We start from the raw sequence: 25,331 nt of genomic DNA, 5'->3' as shown, positions 1-25,331 counted from the left end.
AAACAAACTTCCAGTCTTCAAATATACAATGTTCTATAATCTGACTGATTGCACTAGACATGTGTACCACTCAATCAGTATTATTACTCTTTTCATCATACAGTGCCTTTAACCAATTTGCAGCACCATGTAGACTGAATACCAACAGTCCACTTCTTTTCAATCATCAAAAGTAAAATCTAAGTACATATGTGAAGACTGGCTTGATAATGCTGGTGGGTAAATAAGTTATAAAGATTTGGCCCTGATGTATAAGCAATTGGTGTTGACTTATCACTTCCCGTTTAGAAGGTATTCATACTAGTCGCTCATCACATATTGACAATACTGCTATACAGAGCAAGCTTGAGAAAGATAATTTACATACAAGCCGATAGGGCGACAGGAAGCGGAAAACTAATTTAAATGAAATGGCATTGTTATGTGATTGTTGGTATATTTGTAGTTTCTATATTTCCAGTAAATGAGTGAGTCAAAAATAGAATGTTGTTGATCGTGTTGGGAAATGGTAAATACTCCTAAAATGTTTTATTTCTTCACTAGGCACCAATTTGTAGAAAATAACCTAATACTCAAAATGGGTCCAGTTGACAAAAGAAAGGTAAGTGAGCAAGTGATGCCTTAACATGTTTGACTTGACTATGTAAACGTTAGTTTGAACCTGATGTTTAATGCAGGTCATACTTTGGGCTAATATCCAAGTCCTTTGCATGCCCTCGGCATTAAAAGTCCTGTTAGAGTTCTTTAGACCACCAGTCACAACATTCGCAAATCCTGTCAAATGATGCGAGAAAACTAAGCTTCACCAACTGTAACCAGAATAACCGACAGACTTTTTGTTTCTGTCGTTTGGGACAGTTTGACCTTCCTGTGGTACCTCACCCTAGTGGATCCCTGCTTGGGGATTGTAATGAAATCACAATCCCCAAGTAGCACTCCACCAAGACAACAGGAATTTTATTTTTTGCTTTTTGGGGGACAAATAGTTCCCTGAGCTTGGGACAATGTTTACCCCCCCATAAAAATTAAAACCACAAATCTGCCACTCTACGCTGGGGGGTGTGGTTGGGAAGTTTACCCCTAATCTAATCCCCTTCCCCCCCTACACCAAGTGGTGTAGAAAGTCCACCAGGCTGCAGGGAATAAAATTAAAAAAGAAGGAATTGGGGTGTACCCTCCTAAAAATGACCCAAACATTCTGTGCCCTGGTGGGGCTCATTGAGGGGTTTACCCATAATCATGCCCCTCCATAGGAAGGTGGGGGGGACCAACTAAACAAAAGTAGAAGGTAATAAAAAAAATTTAAAAGGCTTGCCGTGGTCAGCCCATGCACCAGGCTGTGTCACCACCTCATAACAAACTAATCAGTCTTTCTGCCCACCCATGTGGTGAAGAGTGGGGAGGAGGTTACCCCCAATTTGCATCCCCTCTCCTGGCAGAAAACCCAATAAGACACCAAGATAAAATAGCCAAGGGTGGTGTAGTGGTGACCTACCCAGGCATCTGGCCATGTCCCCACCTCGTAACGGGCCCAACAGTCCTCCTTACGCCCCAGGGGGCAGAAAACCTATAGACACTATGAGAAAAATAGTCACAAAATAAAATGATGGATGCACAGGTATCTGGCTCTGCCCTCACCCTGGAATGAACCAACAGCATTTCTACTTTGGGGGATGCAGATTAGGAACATTGAGTCACTCAGTGATCGAAGGGTGGCATAAGCACAAAGAGCCTGACAGGTCCAAGACCAAGGACACAGCTGGAGGCAAACCCTCTGACACCACTTGACGCTAAAGTTGATCAGGACAGATGGAGGGAAAGAGATACAAAGGAAAAGGAAACTCAAACTCCAAAGAGGAAGTTGACGCTGACACTACGTCGACCAATGAGCACTCAAGTTAGTCTGAAAAAAACATTAACTCAAGTTGAAATGGGTGATTTGTTGCAGAAAAGAAAAGATTTCAGTGAGTCAGTAAAAAAGGTCAAACAAGCCCAAGGCTGTCAAGGAAGAACACGGGTAGTTCGAATTTCTGATTACAACGAAATCTACCTTGGGGTTCAAGGAGGAGTTCCTGTATGAAGACTAGGCCAGGGTCGAGGGCATTGCAATGAATGGAGCATTCTCAAAGTTTGGCAAGTCCTTGGGCTAACTCTTTAGAGGCCACTAGCCGATTTTGTGATGTGCAGATTCCTAATGAAATGCGCAGCATACACTTCTGAAGTACCACTTGAAGAAAACCAGGCAGACTCCTGCTTCCTTCTACAAACCCTCATGGCAATCCAGAAGAGTAGTCTGTAAGTCCCAATGCTCCTAAGCATCCTAGACCAAAGAAAGGACACCTTTCAAGAGTCTGCGTCTCTAAAGGCAGGGACTCCTCTAGTCAAAACAATCATCAGAGGACCACATGTACATCTGGGGCAGCACAGTGGCTGACTCAGTTGTTACTAGTCAGGCAGAGAAGTAGCACCTGTATATCCACAGGCCCATCCCTGGATAAGAGGGTAGAAATTGTGTACATGAAAAGGGTGTCTGCTGGTGCCATTTACTGGAGGATTGCAAATACCATTGCTCTCCTCAACCGTTATGGCCACCAATAAGAGAACATTGAAGACCTTATGCAGCACCTCCCAGAACAATATAAAAATAAGGTCAAGACAGTCACTCAGGTGGGCAAATTATACCTCAAACATACTTCATCAGCCATAGATGTGGCAGGAACTACAAGTAGGCAGATGTGCAGTGGTGCAACATTAAGGAGACAAGCCTGGCTCAGAGTCTTGGTCATAAAAATGCTCTTCACAGGGAACATTTGCTTGGATCAGCAGTGAATGAGGCACTGCAGCTCAGCTGATTAGGAAGGATAATTAGAATGCAAAAGTGATGGGCCCTTTCAATTTGAGGTACTTTTAAGAGGGAGAAAGAACCAACCAACCAAAATAATGCAGGATGCCTTCCTACCAAGCACTCCTCAGGCACTAATCAACCAGTCAGGTTGTTCACACAGAACAGTGCCCCGGTGGCAGTACCCCTCAACACCGCAACAGATTTTTGTGGCAGAACAGGGGAAGAGGACACACCTGAGAGGCTTGGGGTCTTCAGCAAAGTGACTTGCTCAGCCACACGCCCGAGTACACTATACCAACACCGGTATGGGGCAAAAATATGGGGATTACTCACCGAGTAGTTGACTCACTTCAAACAACTGGATACTCGACATTCTACAGCAGGGATATTGCATCAAACAGATCAAAAGACCATCACCAGTGCACAGAAAACAAAAAAGTGGGAACAGTGAACTGTAGAACAAAAGACCCTACTGTCATTAGATACCTTACTTACCTTGTTGATCAAAACCTCAGATGTGCCTCACTCAAGGTCCAGCTGGCAGCAATTGAAGCGTACACTAGTGGTCATATGGTAGACCCGCACCCTCTCACTCATCAACACTGATGCAAAAATATTTGCCAAGGTACAGGCTAAGCGGTCAATCTTACTGCTTCTTCAGTTTGTTTTGCCATATCCGTCTGGCTTTATCCCAAGCTGCTCCACTTCGCACAACCTCAGATGCTTTTTGCACCAATTGAGACCTGAGGCGAGGAGGTAGTGGGTGTCTTTTTTGATGACATTAAAGAGTTTGATTCTCTTGAGTGGTCCTTCCTAGAATCTGAATTCCTGATCCTTTTTTGCACTTGGTCCGGCTACTACACACAGCGCCCCTAACTCTGATCCATGTGATTGATCTGCTGTCGGACCCCATTCCAATTGGCATAGGCACTCGCCGTGGGTGCCCTCAGTCGCCTTTGTTTTACGCCATGTCAACAGAGCCACTGGTTTAGGCCATATGACAGTTGCGCAGGGATCTGGTTTTCTTGCAATGCAATATTGTGATGACACTATTTGCATATAATTTCAACCTCTATTTGAATAGCTGGCGAGAGAACCTTGATCCCGTTATAAGGGAATTCTCCTTGTTCCGGGTGGTATCGGAAATAGCTATCATTTGGGCTAAATCTTATATATTTCCTCTCACCACTGCCACTAAAATTTGCCCGCTTTCGTTGCCATTGTGATGGGTGACTGATTCTCTCAAACCGGATGTATTAACTGAGAATTACGGAGTAGCGATCTACACTTTAGAGGAAGAGATCTATGGTTGGTTTAAATTGCCCCTCTCACTAATGGAGCATATAGCCATGTTGATAAGTCATACTTCCGCGGTTACTCTATCTGTCTCTAAACATACCTATTTACCATGTGTAACCCTAGGCAGGGGGGCAACCTAGACTTTGCTGGTAGACCCTAACCTTACCATACTTGAACTTTATTATCTCTGTGCTCAATCCTGCTTTGTCCACTTCGTTCACATCTCCCTCACCTCCCCGGTGCAATTTGGTGCACTAAGCACCTGAACAAGACCAGGTATACCCCACACCTCTCCCAGCCCTTATTGGCCAGGCCCCACGCCAATCCTGTTGCGAAATGAACACAGTAATGTGCACACAATAGGCCTGAATCTGACTGCAGGTTCAACTTGGTGCTATATTCCCCTGTGCAGAAGACCACTGAGTTTCCACTATATTGCATATTACGGGAGGGACTTGCTGCCCAGAGAGTATTCCACTGAGGCATAACTGAGATGAGTGGTCTTTTTCTTAGTCTGCAATTCTTTGAACATCTCACTATGGATGCTTGTGTACAGTTGGATTCACTAAGTCTCTCCATTTTTTTCTTGTCCGAGCGGTGCTTCGGGAACACTATCCTGACTTCCCAGAGGCACCATCGGAATGCAAGATGCCTACTCTCCTTGTTACGGTATCTTTCGCGTGACATCTCCTCTCCCACCCCTATGCATCTGCGCATTCAGAGAAGACTATGGGCTCCCAGCCTGCTCGGTTTCGTTGGGAGGCAGATCGGGGCAACTCTATTACTGACAGACTGGGTGGGCACATGCGGTCTGACTCAGTCCCTTTTCCCCATAGCAAACGTCTTGTAATAAGTTTCCATTTCACACATCAGATCTATTACACCCCATCCAAACTATGTAAATATAAACTTCACGCCCATGATCAGTGTGCCAGATGTCATGGGGGAGGGGCAGACTTCCTGCATCTGGCCTGGCTGTGCTCGCCCATTGTGGCTTATTGGTCTACTGTTTTCTCCACTCTCTTTGATATGTTGCATATGCAGTTTACCCCATCTCCAGGGTTGGCACTTTTATGCTTCTCAAACGGAACTGCCGGCTGATAACAAAAATCTTATTGCCGTAGCACTGCTTCTTTCTAAGCGCCGAGTGGCCGGCATGTGGAGAGGTGGGCGAATACCCTCTATTTGAAACTGGTTAATGCATTTGGCTTACTGTCATGAGCAGTCGGACGTCTAATATTCCGTGCTGTCTCTTTCTAGCAGGCCCAAGAATATTTGGGGTCCTTTGCAAGATTACCTATTAGCACAAATGCTCAATTTAGCATTATGAATTCACGGCTACACTTATTATACCTATAGTACCCTCTACCGAGTTAGTTTGCAGCCCTTCCTTCCCTTATCGCCTCCCTCCTATCCCCTTATTTGTATAGTGCTTATGCCAATGTTAACATGAATTCTCTTTGGTTCTTACACTGCCACACTGTATTTACTTTCTTGTACATTGCCCATATTGTGCATGTCATGAATGAACTGCAGTATAATTATTTTGTAAATGTATTTAGCAACTAATTGAGCCCTCTCTACTGGCCATATTTTATTTGAAGATTAAGCTTTTTTTATTGTTGTAATGAATTTAGTTTGGAAATAATGCATACATAAAGTGTTTGTCAGTACATTGGTCATCAAGCGATTCTTAAGAGTGCAAAAAGGGTAGCAGCACCATGGGAAGCACTCTCACCCATGTTGAATTTATACCTAGAGCTCACAAAGGTAATGAAGGAACCCTTCAAACCAATGAATAAGGCAGACCTCAAATGTATAATATTAAAACAGCCTCCTTAGTAGCCATCACATCTCAACTCGGGGTCAGCAAATTGTAAGTGATTAGGGCACAGAAACCCTAGTCAGAAATAAACAAGGACAGCGTAGTTATGAGGCCAAAACCACCATTCTTCCCAATGATCATCGCACACTTCCATGTTAACCAGTCCATCCAGTTGCCCAGGGTTCTTACCTCAATGAAAGACGCATGCAGAAGGTTTTTTTTTAAAATTGGATGTATGAAGAACAATCATGTGCTACCTGCTGGAGAGCAGACCAATCAACAAAGCATTAAGTTCTTTATTAAATTTGCGCCAGGGAACATAGGTTCTCCTGATTCCAACGGGATCATAGCACGATTGATAGTATAGACAATCTAGATTTACTTCAAGAAAGCACGAGTGACACTGGAGAAAACAGAGGGCTCACTCCAAGTGGAAAAAAGGGGCAACACTTGCTTTTCAGGCAAACATTTCAGATAACTACATGTGTAGGGTAGCGACATGGCCATTCATTCATACCTTTACAAAACACTATTGTGTGGATGTTCTGGCCAGTATAGAGGCACAGGTCAGACAGAAAGTAATAAAACTGTTTGCTTACGCATTGATTTCAACCCAACATCCATAAGGAAAATACCACTATAAAATCAGTGCACAGCATGTGACTCCAGAAAAGATTGAGATTACAAAAATAAATAGTTAGTTACCCATAGGAGAAGTTTTGCAGCTTGAAGAAATTTCTGAATTCACAAGCAACTCTCCTGCCTCTTCACAAATTAGGTGCCTTTAACAAAATAATAGATAGGAAGCCGGAGGAAGAAGGAGAAAATATAATCTGAAGATGGCAACCACTTGCAGGAGCTTCAGGGCCTTACATCTGACGTTACAAGGGGAAAGACATGTCACCAAACAGTCCTAGTCCATGGGCAGCCAAAAATTAAAGTAATCGAAGGAGAACTCCGGACCTAACCACTAGATGGTGGAATAATACACCGCATGTGTATTTAGAAAATTCTTTAAGCTTCAAAACTATTCCTACAGTTAACCATTTTATTCTTCTTACTTGCCATCGTGAATGGTCACACTATTTGGGCTCCAGGGTCAAGTCAGCAACTAGAAACTCAATGAACACCGGGTATTTCTAAAACCCAGAGTCCCAGGAGAATCCAGGGTGAGTTGAATGTATCCAAATTTTCTTACTCCGAATGTGCTGCAAATGTCAAATGTCAGCACAAATGACTAATTTCCTAACATTTCTGATGTGGAAAGTTTTAGAGTCCCTGCTGAGCCACAACATTCTTACCACCTCGCATTCCCCCCACTTATTCTGCACTCTCCTTCGTGTCTAATTTTCAGAACTGTCTAGGTAGTGGCAGCCAAGCCCAAGTACCGCATTTACCCACATCACAAAATGGGTCAGTTTGCAAGGCAAACATTGTTATGTCTTCGCTGCCTTTTCTGTAGCTGGTGATAGGCCCAACCACAAAAGTGGGATCCCGTTTTTATCTAGAGAAGTGTGAGAGCATTTGTTAGTTATCAATTGAATTTCCACAGTTTGAAAAATGCCATTTGAACGCATTAGTTTGTGTATCCTCACATTCAAAGTTGTACAAATAACCACTACTTCTAAACTCAGTATATTGAGCACATTTGGAAAATGCATATGTTTCCTCCAACTCCGTTAGTTATTCATTCCATTTTACGGTGTCAATTACTTATTGGTTGGTACACAATGAAATATCATTCAGTTGTTGAACGGGTATTTCATGTTTTTGGACAACCAGCAAAAACTATTTATCCCTGCAGCCAGAAGGTTCTGACTGACATAAATGTATTACTACTGTGAATCATCATTCGGGACAAAAAATAACAGATTAAAATATTGGCTTCTATTTCTTTTATTTTTTTAACTTCAGGGATTTATTTCTTTGGGATTTGCGATTTATGTAAATAACTTCCCTCCGAATTTGCAATTTTGTCCCAAAAAATCTGATTTCACCCACACGTTCAAGTTTCCAGTGCTTAGACTCAACTCATTATGAGTTAAATGATAACATTGTGATTCTGATTCAGATAATTTGTCGCCTAAGCAATTTTTACGATTAGAACCTCACCCCAGAAACAAGTATAGATCGAATAAATCACAATTAATGAAATATTTAAATAAATATACAAATCTTTTCATTTTGATGGGAAGGTTGGATTTTATTTTTTGTCCATGTATACCAGTGCCTCAATTTCATTTGAGGCCACCAATTGTCCACACTCTATTCTGTTGACTGTACTTGCACTGCTACAAAAAATCATGCTGAAAACAGTAACTTAATTGTTACCTTCAGTTTCAAAATCCTTTACATTTACAGTTTGTTTTAATGTTTTCAAATTTACGTTTTGCTTTTTTGTAATGTATATCTACTTTATTACTCTTCTATTTTAAATTTTGTAAGCAGTTACAGACCCCCTGAATAGGCTTAGCAGACCCCAAGTGATCTACAGACCACAGGTTAACAAATACTTCATTAGATATTCTTGCTTCGCACAGTTAAGTAAGATCCACTAGTGTGGGCCTTAGTTGGGCTAAAAAGATAGGTTTTACGTTATTTTTTATTACAGTATAATAGCAAACAGAATCCTGATCAGTGCAGTAAGCTAGTAACATTAAGTGTAAATTAAAACATTAAATTAAAATTAAATTTCCACCACCAGTTACTGAAATGTCTGTGTGGTGTGACAATAATGTCTGTTACCACATTAATATTGGCTCCAGTAAAGAGCAATACATATGGTTTGTTTTTTATTTGCAAGTTTTATTTTTTATGTTCCATAGTATTACGGTTCTTTCTTGCTCCTGGCTCTTACTTAAGCTTTGGCTACTTAAATACTGTGAATTTTGTTTTGCTACGACTGTCAAATATATTTGTATATTAAATCTATTTTTAGAATAAATTAATGAACTGACATATAAAAAACAGTGATGTTAGTCAGACAGGCACCTTGCTACTGATGGTTTTTTTCTTTTTTCTTGTCAGAAGCGTTCCTTCATTCTGTAATATCACTTACTGAATGGTCTTTCTCCTAAGAGCATTCATGAGCCAGTGTCCGGACAGCGCAGCTGCTGTGGCCTTCCATTAGCATTCTACCTATAATGCCGCACCCCTAGTATTTTCAAGTGCTTTGTGTTGTACACAAGCTAATGCTCGGACTCATATTTTAAATAATCCATACTGAGGAATATTTTTGGCAAGGTTTGCTGCCTCATTTGAATCTGTAGTCCATCTTTGCATATTTCTTTAATCTTCCATTTATTTTGCCCATGTTTATTGGGGATGTGGTCTGGGCTTACCGTTACGTACATGTTGCTAACCATACTGACGTTGGTAACGATAGTCTTTGCCTACCTTACCAGTTCTGATCGCTTCATCTATCTTCATGCGGTAGGCAGCCAAATAAAATTCTAAACTTGCAAGATTCTTGTCTAAATAAATCCATAATTTAGCAAAAGTGTTTTATCGTAAATGCTTCCTAAAGGGACCGTGTCACCTGGGGGGGAAAAAGTAACATTTTAGAGGATTTCTGATATGGGGAAGGTGTGTGAACATCAATTTGTTTTTTCAACCAAGATTTCCACCATTCAAAAAATAAAATTTGACTTGAGTACCTTGGCAGAACATTGATTTAATCTTGGGAAAATGCCCTGTCCAATTGTGGAATCTTCTTTACTCCTCTGTGGAACCCTTGTTAATTCTGGTCAGGTCCAGGAAATGCACAACATCAGCATTCAGTGTTTGCCCATTTTTACTTTGCTCTCCTTGATCAACACTACTTGGCAATCTGCTGCTTGGACCTAGGATCTCAAAAAGGTTATTGTGCTTCATTCACTGAAAAGTAATCTTTAGATCCCTCTGACATGGCCATATGTTGGCAAATTTTTGGTCATCTTCCCAGCAAAACATCTAGAAAGGACGCACTAGACAATACGAAAGGCATTTGTCAAACAAGCAGTAATCAAATGCCACTTCAGGCAGGTTTCACCTAGGTTTAATTAATGTACACAGTCAGTTGTACTTGTCATACTTTCTAATGTGTACTTTGTTATAATCTAAGTCTGAACTTTGTTTACTCCACCTCTGACTTAGTTGATGTTTGAATCATTTTGAGAGCATAGCAAATATTAATTTACAGGGACTTTGCCTTCAATAGGATCTGGGGTTTTCTATCTGGCCAAATTTCACCACTACTTGCCTCATCTTTCCTAATGTAAACCTCCCTTGTCCCTAACCCCAAATGTTGTGGAGTATCACAGTATCTGATAGAGACTTTTAGTTGCAGATTCCTTACCTTAGAATTTCCCCAGGCGTTAGACTGGATCCAGAGATTTTTCTTCGAGCAATACCCTTGCGCGTCAGTAGGTGGCGCCGGTCGACTCCGCAGGCGTCGTGGTCGCTGTGATGATGCCAGGGGTAGTACATAGACGCCGCCCTCGCGCCGTGATGTCAGTTCTTTTCTTTCCGCGCCACGTGCTGATCCGGAGTGAGGCCTCTTCGAGCAGATCTTCTGTCGCAGCAGCAGGGGACGGTCCTCCACCTGAACCTGTCCAACCTCCGCCTTCATGCGTGGAGATTGAGCGGCAACAGTTGATGGCATTTGCCCTTCCACCCGAAGTCTGCAATGTTATCTTAGCAGCCAGGCGTCCATCGACTAAAACTGTGTACGCCTGTCGTTGGAATACATTTGTGGCATGGTGCACTAACAAATCTGTTGACCCTCTTTCTGCCCCTCTTTCAGAGGTTCTCCTGTTCATTCTTTCTTTAACCCAGCAGAGCTCTGCATTGGGCACCCTTAAAGGGTATCTGTCTGCCATTTCTGCCTTTCTTAGGCTTCCTGATCAGCCCTCACTCTTTAAATCTTCTCTTGAGTGTAGGTTCTTAAAGGGGCTCACCCACTTATTTCCTTCTACTCCCTTCATCATGCCTCAGTGGGATCTTAATCTTGTACGTACTTACTTGATGTGTACCCCCTTTTAGCCAACGCATAATTGTCCCTTGCGGCTCCTCACCTTCAAAACTGTCTTTCTCATCGCTATCGCCTCTTCTCGCAGGGTGAGTGAGCTTCAGGCCCTTTCTTCAAAGCCTCCATACTTGTCCGTACACCCCGACAAAGTGGTGTTACGCACTAGATCTTCCTTCCTTCCTAAGGTGACTACACCATTTCTTGTAGGCCAGTCCATCACTTTGCCCTCCTTCTACGCACCCCCACATCCTTCCCATGAGGAGGAGAGACTCCACCATCTGGACCCAAAAAGAGCGTTGGCGTTCTATCTCCATCGTACTAACTTCCGGGTGGGCGATCAACTCTTCATTGGCTATGTGGGTGCGAAGAAAGGGAAGGCGGTGCAGAAGCGTACCATCTCTCGATGGGTGCTTCTTTGCATCAAAATGTGCTACGCTTTGGCAAAAAAGCTACCTCCTGACGGCTTGCGGGCTCATTCTACCAGAGCCCCTGCTGCATCCACTGCGTTAGCACATGGAGTTCCTGTCCTGGATATCTGTCAGGCAGCTACGTGGGCATCCCTGCACACGTTTGTAAGCATTACTGCCTGGATAGTCAGGTCTGTCGGGACGGCTACTTTGGTAGTTCGGTCCTGCGGGACTTTCTAGTAGGATCTTAGTTCCCAGCCCACCACCGAGGATGGCATTGCTTGGGTATCTATTCTAAGGTAAGGAATCTGCAACTAGAAGTCTCTATCAGATGTACAAGTTACTTACCTTCGGTAACTAAATATCTGGTAGAGGCATATTCTAGTTGCAGATTCCTTACCGCCCACCCATCGGCCCGCTTGCGAACTGATTTCTAGGGACAGGGATTTTCCCCTTTCTGGTCCTTCGCTCTGGTGCACCAATCTCAGTGTTCTTAGCGGCTCTGCGCTCTGGCGTGGGAAGTCGTTGAAAGAAACTGACGTCACTGCGCGAGGGTGGCGTCTATGTACTACTCCCGACGTCATCACAGCGACTACGACGCCTGCGGAGTCGACCAACACCACCTACCGACGCGCAAGGGTATTGTTCGAAGAAAAATCTCCGGATCCAGTCTGATGCCTGGGGGAAATTCTAAGGTAAGGAATCTGCAACTAGAATATGTCTCTACCAGATATTTCATTACCGAAGGTAAGTAACTGGTACTTAAGCGACACTAGCACAATGTTCTTCAATTTATATATAGGGGCTCTGCTTTTTTTGGTTGAATTCTAAGTATTGCAGGCACTTGTCTGTGCCAGTGATGCACAATACTCAGGGGGTTTAACCCTGCCAGATAGAATCTTAAGGTTATTTTGGTGAATGTTGGGGGGAGGTGTTAAAGTGAATGATTATGAATTGACTTAAGCGTATTCCATGGACATTCAATCTAGGGTGCGGGGCCCAGAGCTGATTCCCTGGCTGGTAATTGTCTGTTACCAGCAAGCCAGACACAAAATCTTGTCTCACCAAAGATTTTTGTTTATCTAGCATACTCCTAAAGTGTTGGTGCATTAGTGGCATTTGTTTGAACACATCTTAATTACGCTAACATGGGCTCCATGGGTTTCTCTTGATATCAAATTCTCCTCCGGCTCACTAAAGCTTATTTGAGGCTCAAAGAGTAAGGGGGGGGTGCTTTTTCTATTTGATCTGTCAGCAGATAGAAGTGAAAATCCAGATAAGCCCACCATTTCCAGAATTTGCTTCTGCTCCTACAGTGAAATCAAGGTAGATCTTGCCAAAGGCCACAGACGGTTGCAAGAATGCTGACCCATGCACCTCATCAAGGTCATGATAGTACAGTGCTATACCGAAGGGAATGCCCATTGTTCTCATTAGATGATAACCACTCAGAATTGATGAACAACCTGCTGTCCCAACAATCTGAAAGTGCCTCTACGGTTACAACATTCAGATAGATGCTTGGAGGGCATTGAGAATAGCCACGGGCAGTATGCTCGTCCCTGACCTTTTTGCTCTCTGGAGAGACCCAGACAACTGACCACAAGATGTTTTCTCTTGTTTGCCCATGAAAAACCTCAATATTTTGGTCTGTCCCCCCAAAAGAAAATTACAACTGATTTATTTATTTTTCTTTGCTAAAGTCTGCTTAGCAGATGAAGTGTAAAAAACCTAAATAAATCTGAACGCAACCCTATTTGCTTTATGGGAAACTTTTTTTTTTTTTTTTAACAACCCTTCTCAAGTAGAGTAGGATGATTCTCGGCCAGGTAATCCTTTCAATTCCTAGATGTATGTGTATATATATGTGTGTGTGTATATATATATATATATATATTTTCGATGTCATGTGTAGCTGCAGATACACATGCTGTGCATTAGTCCCCATCTAGTGTTCGGCTCGGAGTGTTACAAGATGTTTTTCTTTGAAGAAGTCTTTTTTTCGAGTCACAGGATCGAGTGGTGACTCCTCTTCGGTTCTATTGCGCATGGGCATCAACTCCATTGTTAGATTGTTTTCTTTCCGCCGTCGGGTTCGGACGTGTTTCCTTCTCGCTCCGAGATTTAGATTTGGAAAACTTTAAAAACTTTCATTTCAACTGTATCATATTGATCAGGTTCATAATCTTCCATCGACACAGCAGTACCGTCGGGAAACAACTTTGTTCGCCCTTCGGGGCGCGTGTGCCCAACTCGGGCCGTCTGCGTGGAGAGCCTCATGGATTGGACTCCATTCCGATTTTGCCCTCTGTGCTCCGCAAAGTACCCATATACAGACCAGCATCTGGTTTGCAACCTCTGCCTTTCTCCAGACCATCGGGAGGAAAATTGTGAGGCATGTCGATCTTTCTGATCGAAAAAGACTTTAAGAGACAGAAGAGCAACAAGGCTCGAAATGGCGTAGAAAAGCGGAGAACATTTTGACGTAGAAGAGGAAGAATTAATGCAGACAGCAGTCTCAGTCTGAGATTCGGAGTCGGAGCAGGAATCGGAGGAAGACAGACCAGTCACAGCCGGACGACATGTGAGTACGTCTGCCCCTGCACCCTCACAAAAGAAAAAACAAAAGGCCTTGGATACGCACGGCCCGAAAAATACTGTTTGTGACGAGCCCCCCCCCCCCCTTTGGCACTGAAAAAGGCCACTCCTCCGAAAACCTCTCAAACAACAAAAAGCTCAGTTTCAGACTCCAGTAAACACCAATTTCTGATGGATACAACTACCTGTGGATTCCTCACCTCATGAATACTCCCATGGCGCCAGCATTCTACGGAAATCTTCTTACTAGTCTCTGCACGTCGACGAGGACGTCACTGTCTCGCACGCGACGCCGTCTGACGTCATACAGGCAATAAGAGGTCCTCGACGACGTGCGGACGTCAGTTCCCTTTTTTCCGTGCATTCGAAACGGTTATCTTCGAGGGAGCAACTGTTACTCTTGCGGTTACAGTGTGTATCTTGCTGCGTACTCTTTCTCCGTGGAAATAATGTCGCAGAGAAAGTCTGGATTTAAGCCTTGTCGTGAGTGTGGAGGCAAGATGTCGGTGACGGATCCTCATTCCGATTGCCTTTGGTGTTTGAGCTCCGACCACGACGTCTCGACTTGTGATTCATGTCAGCACATGAATCCGAAGGCCCTTAAAGAACGTGAGGCGAAGCTGTTTATGGCCAAGTCAAAGGAGAAGCATCACAAGAAGTCTTCTCCAAAACATCGGCGTCATCGAGACTCCCGGCGCCGTAGAGAATCTCGGCGTCATTCAAGGGAGGCTCGTTCCAGGTCTCCGGATCGGCGCCGAAAGACATGGGAGGTCAGCCCCACGGTGACGCCGCATCCTTCGACGCCGTTGCCCTCTCCGGCGTCACCAACTTCGCCTGGACAGGCGTCGGTGATTGAGGTATTGGAGCCTCAAGTGTTTTCTCCGGCGCAGACGCCGAGGCCGGAGTCGGGGTCGCCTCCGAGACAGGCACCCCAGTATCCGGCTTTTCCCACCCCTGGAGCCGATAGTTCCGCATTCTTGAATGCGATGTATGCCATCTTCCAACAGATGGCTCCAGGGGGTGCTCCGGCTGGGCCTTTGGCCTTTTCTTTGGGTGATCCTGCGCCTCTTCGGCCGGCACCCTTTATGCCCTTTCTCCCGTTTGGGAACGTGGGCTCGGCGCCAGTGTCGGCGCCGGTGGCCGCTCCGGTGGCTTCAGAAGGATTGGCCCCGGGGATTTCCATCCCGTCGACGTCGGGATTTCGGCCTGTGACTCCGGTGGGTCCATCTGCTTCAGCTGCTCTTTCGTCGGCGCCGAAGTTACATGTGGCGCCGGACGCGGCGTCGGTGGCTTCTGAAGATCGGCGCCGATCTTCGACTTCGGCGGAGGCATTGTCGACTCCGCGTATTGAACAACGACTTCATTCGAGGAGACGTGCTCTCCGGGTACTAGAAGAGCAGGAGTACCAACGAGCCCTAGAGGAAGGAGAGCTAGAGGACTCGGGTGATGGGCTGCGTGGACTGGAGTCGGCCAGTGGGCTGGACACTTCCCCTGAGTGGGACCTTTCGTCCCCGGGGGAATATACTGAGGAAGCTGCTTCCTTTCATACAGTGGTACGGAAGGCAGCTAGTTTTTTGGACCTGCCTTTGCCGGTGGTGGAGGCAAAACAAAACCTTTTGACGGAGGTGTTGCATCCGGCCTCAGCCGCGGCGGAGCCTCTGTTACCTTTTAATGACGCTCTGCTGGATCCGGTTTTAGAGGTGTGGAAGAGGCCGGCATCTTCCCCAGCAGTTCACAGAGCCGTGGCCAGGAGGTATCGGACGGCTCCAACTGATCCTGGTTTCCTATCTAGGCACCCTACGCCGGAGAGCTTGGTAGTGCAGGCCTCCTGTTCGTCCAAGTCAGCGCCTGGTTCTTTCCCGACGGTGCCTGGGGACAGAGACTCAAAAAAGCTAGAGGCGCAGTCGAAGAAGATTTTTTCGTCCTGCAGTCTGGCGTTAAAGGCCACTAATGCGACCTGTATCCTGGGGAGGTATATTCATGCTCTGATGGATGACATCTCCTCTTCGTTTACAGAGCTTCCCCAGGGTCTTTTGGATCTTGTCTCTGATGCCCAGGCTGCTGCGACCCAAATTATCCAGACGGGACTGGATACCACCGACTCGGTAGCCAGAGCAATGGGCACAACTGTGGTGGAAAGGAGACAGGCCTGGCTCCGTAACTCGGGCTTTTCGGCAGATGTACAGTCCACATTGTTGGATCTCCCGTTTGATGGGGACAAACTGTTTGGGGCTAAGGCTGATTCGGCCTTGGAACGTTTTAAGGAGAGCAGGGCCACGGCTAAGTCGTTGGGACTCCAAGCTCCTTCTTCCACGGCCTCTTCTAGATTCTTCAGGAGGTTTCGTGGATTTGGGCGTGGCTCTTCCTCCTCTTCCTTTCGGGGAAGATATCAGCAACCTGCCTCTTCCCACCCCTATAGATCTTTTAGGGGGAGGGGTAGGGTCCGCACCAGGGGAGCCTCTCAGCAGCACTCTGCCTCTTCCTCATCCTCTGGCGGGGTGCAGCAGGGGAAGCAGCCTTAGGCTTCCACCATTTCCCACTCACTCCTCTCCTGTAGGGGGAAGATTACAGCATTTTCTCACCAAATGGGAGACTGTTACGTCGGACACTTGGGTTCTCAGTGTTGTGGGAAAAGGCTACACCCTTCCCTTTCGGGAGTTTCCGCCCCTCATCCCGCCCCGCCCTTCGTATTGTTCACAAGAACACCTCCTGTTGCTAGAACAGGAGGTAGAAGTCCTCCTTTTAAAGGGCGCGGTGGAGTTGGTCCCGGAGCAGGAAAGGGGTCAAGGAGTTTACTCAAGGTATTTCCTGATTCCCAAGAAGGATGGTCGTTTGAGACCAATTCTGGACCTGAGGATCTTGAATTGGTTCCTCAAGCAGGAAAAGTTCAAGATGCTGACCCTAGCACAGGTGCTTTTGGCGTTGAACATGGAAGACTGGATGGTGTCTGTCGACTTGCAGGATGCTTACTTTCATATCCCGATACTCAAGTCACACAGGAAGTATCTCCGGTTTGTGGTGGGATCGCAACACTACCAGTTTGCGGTCCTTCCGTTTGGTCTTACTTCAGCACCTCGAGTCTTCACGAAGGTGATGTCGGTGGTTGCGGCAGAGCTCAGAAGGAAGGGGATAGCAGTATTCCCTTACTTGGACGATTGGTTGATCAAAGCCAAGTCCCCGGAGCTTGTGTTGCGTCATCTGCAGTCAACAACCCAGTTGTTGTTCGACCTGGGCTTTTCGGTGAACGAGCCCAAATCTCACCTGGAGCCCTCTCAGCGCCTCCTGTTCATAGGGGCAGTACTGGATACAACATTGGGTCGGGCCTTTCCTCCGCCTCAGCGGATTCAAGATATTCAGGATTTGGTTCCAATGTTTCAAAATGGAGCGGTAGTTCCAGTCCTCAAGGTCCTTCGTCTGCTCGGTCTTTTTGCCTCCTGCATTCTGTTGGTCATGCATGCTCGCTGGCACATGAGGGCTCTTCAGTGGTGCCTCCGAAGGCAGTGGTCTCAACACAGAGGGGATCTAGAGGGTACTGTCAAGATCTCCAGAGATGCTGCTGTGGATTTGAAGTGGTGGATTGCAAGCAACAATCTTTCACAAGGAAAGCCGTTCCAGCAGTCGCCACCAGTGGCCACAGTCATAACGGATGCTTCCACTCTAGGGTGGGGAGCTCATCTGGGGGATCTGGAGATCAAAGGTCTTTGGTCTCCAGAGGAACAGATTTTTCACATCAATCTGTTAGAGTTACGGGCTGTACGTCTGGCTCTCAAGGCCTTCCTCCCTTCCCTTCGTGGTCAGTCGGTACAGGTCCTAACGGACAATACTACCACGATGTGGTACATAAACAAGCAGGGAGGAGTGGGGTCGTACCTTCTCTGCAGAGAAGCTCTTCGACTATGGTCCTGGGCAAAGGACCATCGGATTTGCTTGATAGCAAACCATCTGGCCGGAGTCTTGAACGTGCGTGCGGACAGTCTCAGTCGCCACTTCTCGGCAGACCACGAGTGGCGTCTCCATCCAGATCAAGTCCGTTTAATCTTCCACAAGTGGGGGTTTCCTCGGGTAGATCTGTTCGCCACTCGAGAGAACGCGCATTGTCCGTTGTTCTGCAGCCTTCAGTATCCGATGCAGGAAGCGTTGGGGGACGCGTTTCAAATGACCTGGTGCGGCCAGTTGCTTTACGCGTTTCCTCCCATACCCTTGATTCCTCGAGTATTGAGGAAGATTCGCCAAGACCGGGCTCTAGTAATCTTAATAGCTCCGGATTGGCCAAGGAGGGTGTGGTACTCCGACCTTCTCCAACTCTCAACGTGCCCGCCGCTCCGTCTCCCTTTCAGGGCAGACCTCCTCTCACAGTCGCAGGGGCAGGTTCTACACCCCAACCTCCAGAGCCTGCACCTACATGCCTGGAGATTGAACGGGGCAACCTGAGTTCCTTCTCTCTCCCGCCTGAGGTAGTGGATGTTATATTAGCGGCCAGGCGACACTCCACTAAATCTATCTACGCTAATAGGTGGTCTAAATTTGTTGCGTGGTGTGGAGAGAGGCAGATTGATCCTTTACATGCTCATCTATCGGACGTTTTGTCTTTTGCTCTATCTCTGGCGCAGAAAGGCTGTGCAGTGGCTACCATTAAAGGTTATTTATCGGCCTTGTCAGCCTTCATATGTCTTCCAGACCAACCATCTTTATTTAAATCCCCTATTGTTATCAGATTCTTGAAAGGTCTTCTAAATCAATATCCTCCAAAGCCATTCGTTATGCCGCAATGGGATTTGTCCTTAGTCCTGACTTTCCTTATGGGGTCCCCTTTTGAACCTATGCATTCTTGCCCCTTGAGGTATTTGGTTTTAAAAACAGTCTTCCTGATAGCTATAACATCAGCAAGGAGAGTGAGTGAGTTGCAGGCCTTATCAGTAAAACCCCCTTATACAACTTTTTATGGGGATAAGGTGGTGTTGAGGACCAAGGCTGCTTTCCTCCCGAAGGTTGTTTCACCCTTCCATTTGGCTCAGGCAATTACTTTGTCCACGTTCTATCCTCCGCCTCATCCTTCCAAAGAGGAAGAAAGACTGCACCGTCTGGACCCAAAGAGAGCGTTGAGCTTCTTTATCGATAGAACAAAGGATTTCAGGCTGGAGGATCAGCTGTTTATTGGATACGTGGGCAAGAGGAGAGGAAAGGCAGTCCACAAGAGAACACTATCCAGGTGGGTTGTTCTTTGCATTAAAATATGTTACTCTTTGGCAAAGAAGGATCCTCCTGAGGGCATTAGAGCTCATTCCACCAGAGCTAAGTCGGCCACTTCGGCCTTAGCCAGAGGGGTTCCTGTGGTCGACATCTGCAAGGCCGCAACTTGGTCGTCCCTTCACACTTTTGCAAAACATTACTGTTTAGATTCTGAGGTTAGAAGGGACGGCCATTTTGCACGGTCAGTGCTGCAGGATTTCTTGGTTTGACCATTTAGGCACCCACCGCCGGGCGTGGTACTGCTTTGGGACTCTATTCATGAGGTGAGGAATCCACAGGTAGTTGTATCCATCAGAAGAACGAGTTACTTACCTTCGGTAACGACTTTTCTGGTGGATACATTAGCTACCTGTGGATTCCTCACGGTCCCACCCGCCTCCCCGTTGCCTTTATGGTCTTGCCAAGTAATCCTTGAGTGTGCTCCTCTTGGTCTTTGAGGGTGCAATAGATGTATATATATAATATATTTATATATATGTAGGTATATGTCTATATATCTTTATGTATATACTTGGTGTGTGTATATATTTTAAAAGAGAGAGTTTTATATATATATATATATATATATGTACATAAAAAGATTTACAGTTATTCATACAATGTGGTGTATTTTTACATTATAATGGATGTTGCTTTGTTCTTTCATTGCATTGCCTGGTTGTTCTCATGCACGTAAAAAATGATTGGTACTGACGTCCGCACGTCGTCGAGGACCTCTTATTGCCTGTATGACGTCAGACGGCGTCGCGTGCGAGACAGTGACGTCCTCGTCGACGTGCAGAGACTAGTAAGAAGATTTCCGTAGAATGCTGGCGCCATGGGAGTATTCATGAGGTGAGGAATCCACAGGTAGCTAATGTATCCACCAGAAAAGTCGTTACCGAAGGTAAGTAACTCGTTCTTTCGGAGTCGAAAATAAGAAAACCTGTTTCAGAGCCGAAACCTTCCTCGTCCTCATCTTTTTCGATCCCAAAACAACACGATTCGGAGTCGTAAAAGCCAACATATACAGAGGCACATGGACTTTCGAAAAGACTTAAAGAAAGCCACAAAACTCTGAAGAGGAGTTAGTGGTACAACCAATACTGGAAATTATGAATGAAAGGCAATCTAGGATCCACATCCATAAAGAAACGGAGAATTCTCACAGCACCTCCTTTAAAAACAAAGAGGAAGCTAGCATTTCAGGAGGAATTGGACACTATTCAGCCTCCAGCTAAAGTGCCAAAACAGAAGGGGAAACCACCACCTCCTCATTCTTCTCCTCCTCATTCTCCACACCTACCTACTTCTCCTCCCACCAGCCCTACACCAATGCATTCGCCCACTCGTTCATATGATTCACAACAAGACACTATGGATCCATGGGATCTTTATGACCCTGATCCCATCCCAAGCAATGATCCAGACAGCTACCCCTCTAAACCATCACCCTCTGAGGATAGTACTGTCTATAATCAAGTTATAGCTAGGGTTGCAGCCCATCATGGATTTACCATGGATACAGAGCCACTAGAAGAGGAGTTTGTATTCAACACTTTATCCTCAACTCATTCTAGGTACCAATGCCTCCCAATGCTCCCAGGCATGGTAAAACATGCAGATCAGATTTTTAAGGAACCAGTTAAGGCACTTATTATAACACCTAGAATAGAAAAGAAATACAAACCTGCACCATCTGACCCTGATTATATCACTCCTCGGGTACCACCTGATTCTGTAGTAGTTAGTGCTGCCAGGAAGAGGGCAAATAGTCAGTCCTCAGGAGATACACCCCCTCCTGATAAGAAGAGCAGGAAATTTGATGCTGCAGGGAAAAGAGTTGTGTCCCAAGCAGCAAACCAGTGGAGGATAGCCAACTCAAAAGCACTACTAGCTCGTTATGACAGAACCCTTTGGGACGAGATGCAAGATATAATACAGCATCTCCCCAAAGAGCACTAAAAAAGGGCTCAACAAGTAGTGGAGGAAGGGCAAGTCATCACAAACAACCAAATAAGATCTGCCCTAGATGCAGCGGACACCGCTGCTAGGAGTGTCAACACAGCAGTAACTATACGTAGACATGCATGGCTCCGGACTTCTGGATTCAAACCGGAAATACAGCCGGCTGTGTTAAACATGCCTTTCGACAAAACACATCTTTTTGGACCAGAAGTAGACACAGTAATTGAGAAACTACGAAAAGACTCCGACACAGCAAAAGCACTGGGTGCACTCTATTCTACACCATATAGGGGGTCATTTTGTAAGCCTCAGTTTCTAGGTGGTTTCAGACCTCAGAGGCATCAACCTCTCAAACAAAACCACCCTACCAAACACAGTACCAACAAAGTGGTTTTAGGGGCACATATAGAGGACAATATTCCAGAAATAGAGGAAACTTCCAGACCTCTAAGCAGCCTGCAACACACCCAAGACAGTGATTTCCCTCACTCCCTTCCATTCCACACCTCTCCTGTGGGGAGAAGACTACAGCAGTTCCACACACATTGGCAAAATATTACCACAGACAACTGGGTGCTATCAATTATCCGCAATGGTTATTGCCTAGAATTGATTAACACTCCTCCAACTATTCCACCAAGGTTTCACAAACTAACCACAGAACACACAATTCTATTACAAGAAGAGGTCAAATCTCTACTATTCAAACAAGCAAAAGAGTTAGTTCCACGGTCTCAGATAGGAACAGGAGTTTATTCACTATACTTTCTAATTCCCAAAAAAGACGGCACCTTTAGGCCAATATTAGACCTCAGGCCCCTCAATCTTTACATCCTGTCAGAACATTTTCACATGGTAACTCTACAGGATGTCATCCCACTACTACATAAACAAGATTTCATGACAGCCTTAGACCCCAAGGATGGTATTTTCACATACCCATCCATCCTGCCCACAGAAAATACCTCAGGTTTGTCATTCAGGGAAAACACTACCAATTCAAAGTGTTACCCTTTGGAATAACAACAGTGCCAGTGGTATTCACAAAGTGCTTAGCAGTAGTGGCAGCCTACCTAAGAAGACAACATATACATGTCTTTCCATATCTAGAAGACTGGCTAATAAAATCAAGCAGTTGTACTCAATGCCAAAATCATACACGTTATGTAATACAAACCTTACACACACTAGGTTTTTCAATAAACTACCAAAAATGATACCTTCAACCAGCACAAATACAACCGTATCGAGGTGCAATACTAAATACTCAAGAAGTTCTAGCATATCCAAATACAAAAAGGATACAAGCTTTCCAAAATCTAATTCCACAAATACAACCAAATCAACAATACACTGTAAGATTTGTCAGGAAAATTCTAGGAATGATGGCATCATGTATTGCAATTGTTCCACACGCAAGACTAAACATGCGGCCCTTACAACAGTGCCTTGCACAACAATGGTCACAGGCACACGGTCAACTCCAAGATCTAGTGTTGATCAACCGCCAAACATATATGTCCATTCACTGGTGGAATTCTACCAATCTAACCAAGGGGCGGTCATTTCAAGACCCTGTGCCTCAGACAATAATTACAACAGATGCATCAATGGTTGGTTGGGGAGCTCACCTAAACAATTACAACATTTAAGGACAATGGGATGTAAACAGAAACAGCTACACATAAACCACTTGGAGCTATTAGCTGTCTTTTTAGCACTCAAAGCTTTTAAACCTCTCCTCACACAGAAGATTGTTTTTATCAAAACAGACAACATGACAACCATGTATTATCTTAACAAACATGTAGGGACACCTTCATCCCAACTGTCCCTTCTAGCCCAAAAGATTTGGAAATGGGCAATCCACAATCAGTCATCTATTAGCACATTACATCCCAGGTATAGACAATCGGTGGATATTCTCAGCCGAAATCGCCAACAAACTCACAAATGGGAGATTCATCCTCAAGTACTTCAAAACTACTTTCAAAAGTGGGGAACCCAAACATAGACCTGTTCGCAACAAGCAAAACCACAAAATACCAAAACTTTGCATCCAGACACCCACATCCCCTATTTAAGGGCAATGTTCTATGGATCAATTGGTCAGCGATATCTGCGTATACTTTTCCCCCTCTCCCACTCCTTCCAATTCTAGTCAACAAGTTGCGTCAAACTTCACTCAACATAATACTCATAGCACCAACATGGGCACATCAGCCGTGGTACACAACATTACTAGATCTATCGGTAGTACCACATTCTAAATTCCCATTCAGACCAGATCTGTTGACACAAAACAAAGGTCAAATCAGACATCCAAATCCCAAAGCACTCAATCTAGTACTTTTGCTCCTGAGATCATAGAGTTTGGATATTTACAACTCACGTCAGAATGTATGGAAGATATTAAACAAGCAAGAAAACCTACTGCTAGACAGTACTGTACAAACAAATGGAAAAGATTTGTATATTACTGTCAATCGAAAAATATAGTCTCTTACAGCATCAATACAAGATATTGTATGTTATTTACTTCATTCCCAAAAATCAAATTTAGCATTTTCTTCAATAAAAATACATCTTACTGCAATTTCTGCATATTTACAAAATATACAACATAGCTCTTTATTTAGAGTTCCTCTCATTAAAGCTTTCATGGAAGGCTTGAAACACATCATTCCACCCAGAACACCACCAGTTCCATCTTGGAATCTAAACATACTGCTTACAAGGCTTATGGGACCACCATTTGAACCAATGCACTTGTGTCAAATTCAATTTCTAACATGGAAAGTTGCCTTCCGTGTAGCAATTACTTCTCTAAGAAGAGTGAGTGAAATCTAAGCCTTTACTCTTCAAGAACCTTTCTTCCAGGTACACAAACAAAAAATGTTTTACTAAGAACAAATCCAAAATTTCTACCAAAAGTTGTATCACCTTTTCATATTAATCAAACAGTGGAACTGCTAGTCTTCTTCCACAGCCAGATTCTGTGGCAGAAAGAGCTCTACATAGACTAGAGCATGCCAGTGTCAAATGCTGCTTTGACTAGTCCCGTCATGTAACAACTAAGGTCATAGGAAATGGCAACAGATTTGGTTCTAATAATAGTCTACTAACACCCCCAACAAAAAAACAGCCTGCAATCCCCTTTTGACATGAGTTTGGTGACAACCATTAACTTATATCACTTCCGTAAGGGTTTTGTCAGTGTTTCCAAATATCCCTCAGTTTCTCCCTATCTTTCCCTTTCCCTCAGGCACTGCTCTATTTCATGCATCTCCCAACATGGTAATAGCTTACCATCCAAACTACTGTACACACAATCTATCTGGCTGAGGATGATTGCTTAGCTACCTCTCAATCCTCAGAGACCCTCCTTGGGTTAGACCCTAGTCACCGGTCCACTCTCTGCAACAAGAATAACTAAGAGAATAGTCCCCAAACATGCTGCATATCAAAAACATGTAATGTAAGCCATGAGTATGAAAGCAGACCTACAGCAAAATGCTATGCGACCATCTCGAAACACTTTGGGATACGGTTTCTGGGAATACTGTTGTCACCATACAAATAGTAATGACATGTAAATTTTGCCTTATGTTTTTAGATCTCATAAACAAGTGATTGTTGTATGCCTCTATTAAGCTGCTACAGCAGTGATTCACTTGTGGGATGCTAGCAATTGATCATAGTTCAGAGAACCATTCATACATTTATCCCTCGAAAAACAAAATGACTTTCGCTGACTAATAGAACTCTTTCTCAACAGTTGTGGCTAAATAGTACTAACCAGATTTATAATCCTACTAATTAGGATAGAGAGCATCTGTCCTCATCCGACATATTTTTGTAGGCTGTCACTTTGGCACCTAATTCTGATAGATACTTCTAAGCACAGATTCCACACCTTGTTTATCTCCCCATGAACCAGAGCCTGAATTCTTGCTATAGCTTCTCTGTGCCGACAGGTGGCATAATCAACCACAGTTACATCTCCCCTCCCCCATTTCTAGATCAATCAACAACAAGCTGCAAAAGGCAATGACCCTGTGCTCTGACCTTGGTTTTTTATTTTCCTTGGCCAGATCTGTGGATCGGGAGCTCCACTGTAACAGAACCGAATTCATTTTTCACTAAATTCTC

At 44.7% G+C, this 25,331-nt stretch overlaps 1 protein-coding gene across 2 annotated transcripts in view; it reads left to right on the top strand.

Moving 5' to 3' along the window:
• Nucleotides 1-25,331, top strand: part of PDPK1 (3-phosphoinositide dependent protein kinase 1) — a 297,914-nt gene that overhangs the window by 226,994 nt on the left and 45,589 nt on the right. For both annotated transcript variants that reach the window (XM_069209886.1, XM_069209887.1), the window contains one exon: nt 544-601. In XM_069209886.1, coding sequence (XP_069065987.1) covers nt 544-601 — 58 coding nt within the window. The remainder of the gene's footprint in view (nt 1-543; nt 602-25,331) is intronic.

Source organism: Pleurodeles waltl, chromosome 10, assembly GCF_031143425.1.
Source record: "Pleurodeles waltl isolate 20211129_DDA chromosome 10, aPleWal1.hap1.20221129, whole genome shotgun sequence".
In the NCBI taxonomy this organism is placed as follows: domain Eukaryota; kingdom Metazoa; phylum Chordata; class Amphibia; order Caudata; family Salamandridae; genus Pleurodeles; species Pleurodeles waltl.
This window is presented reverse-complemented; position numbering and strand designations above follow the sequence as displayed.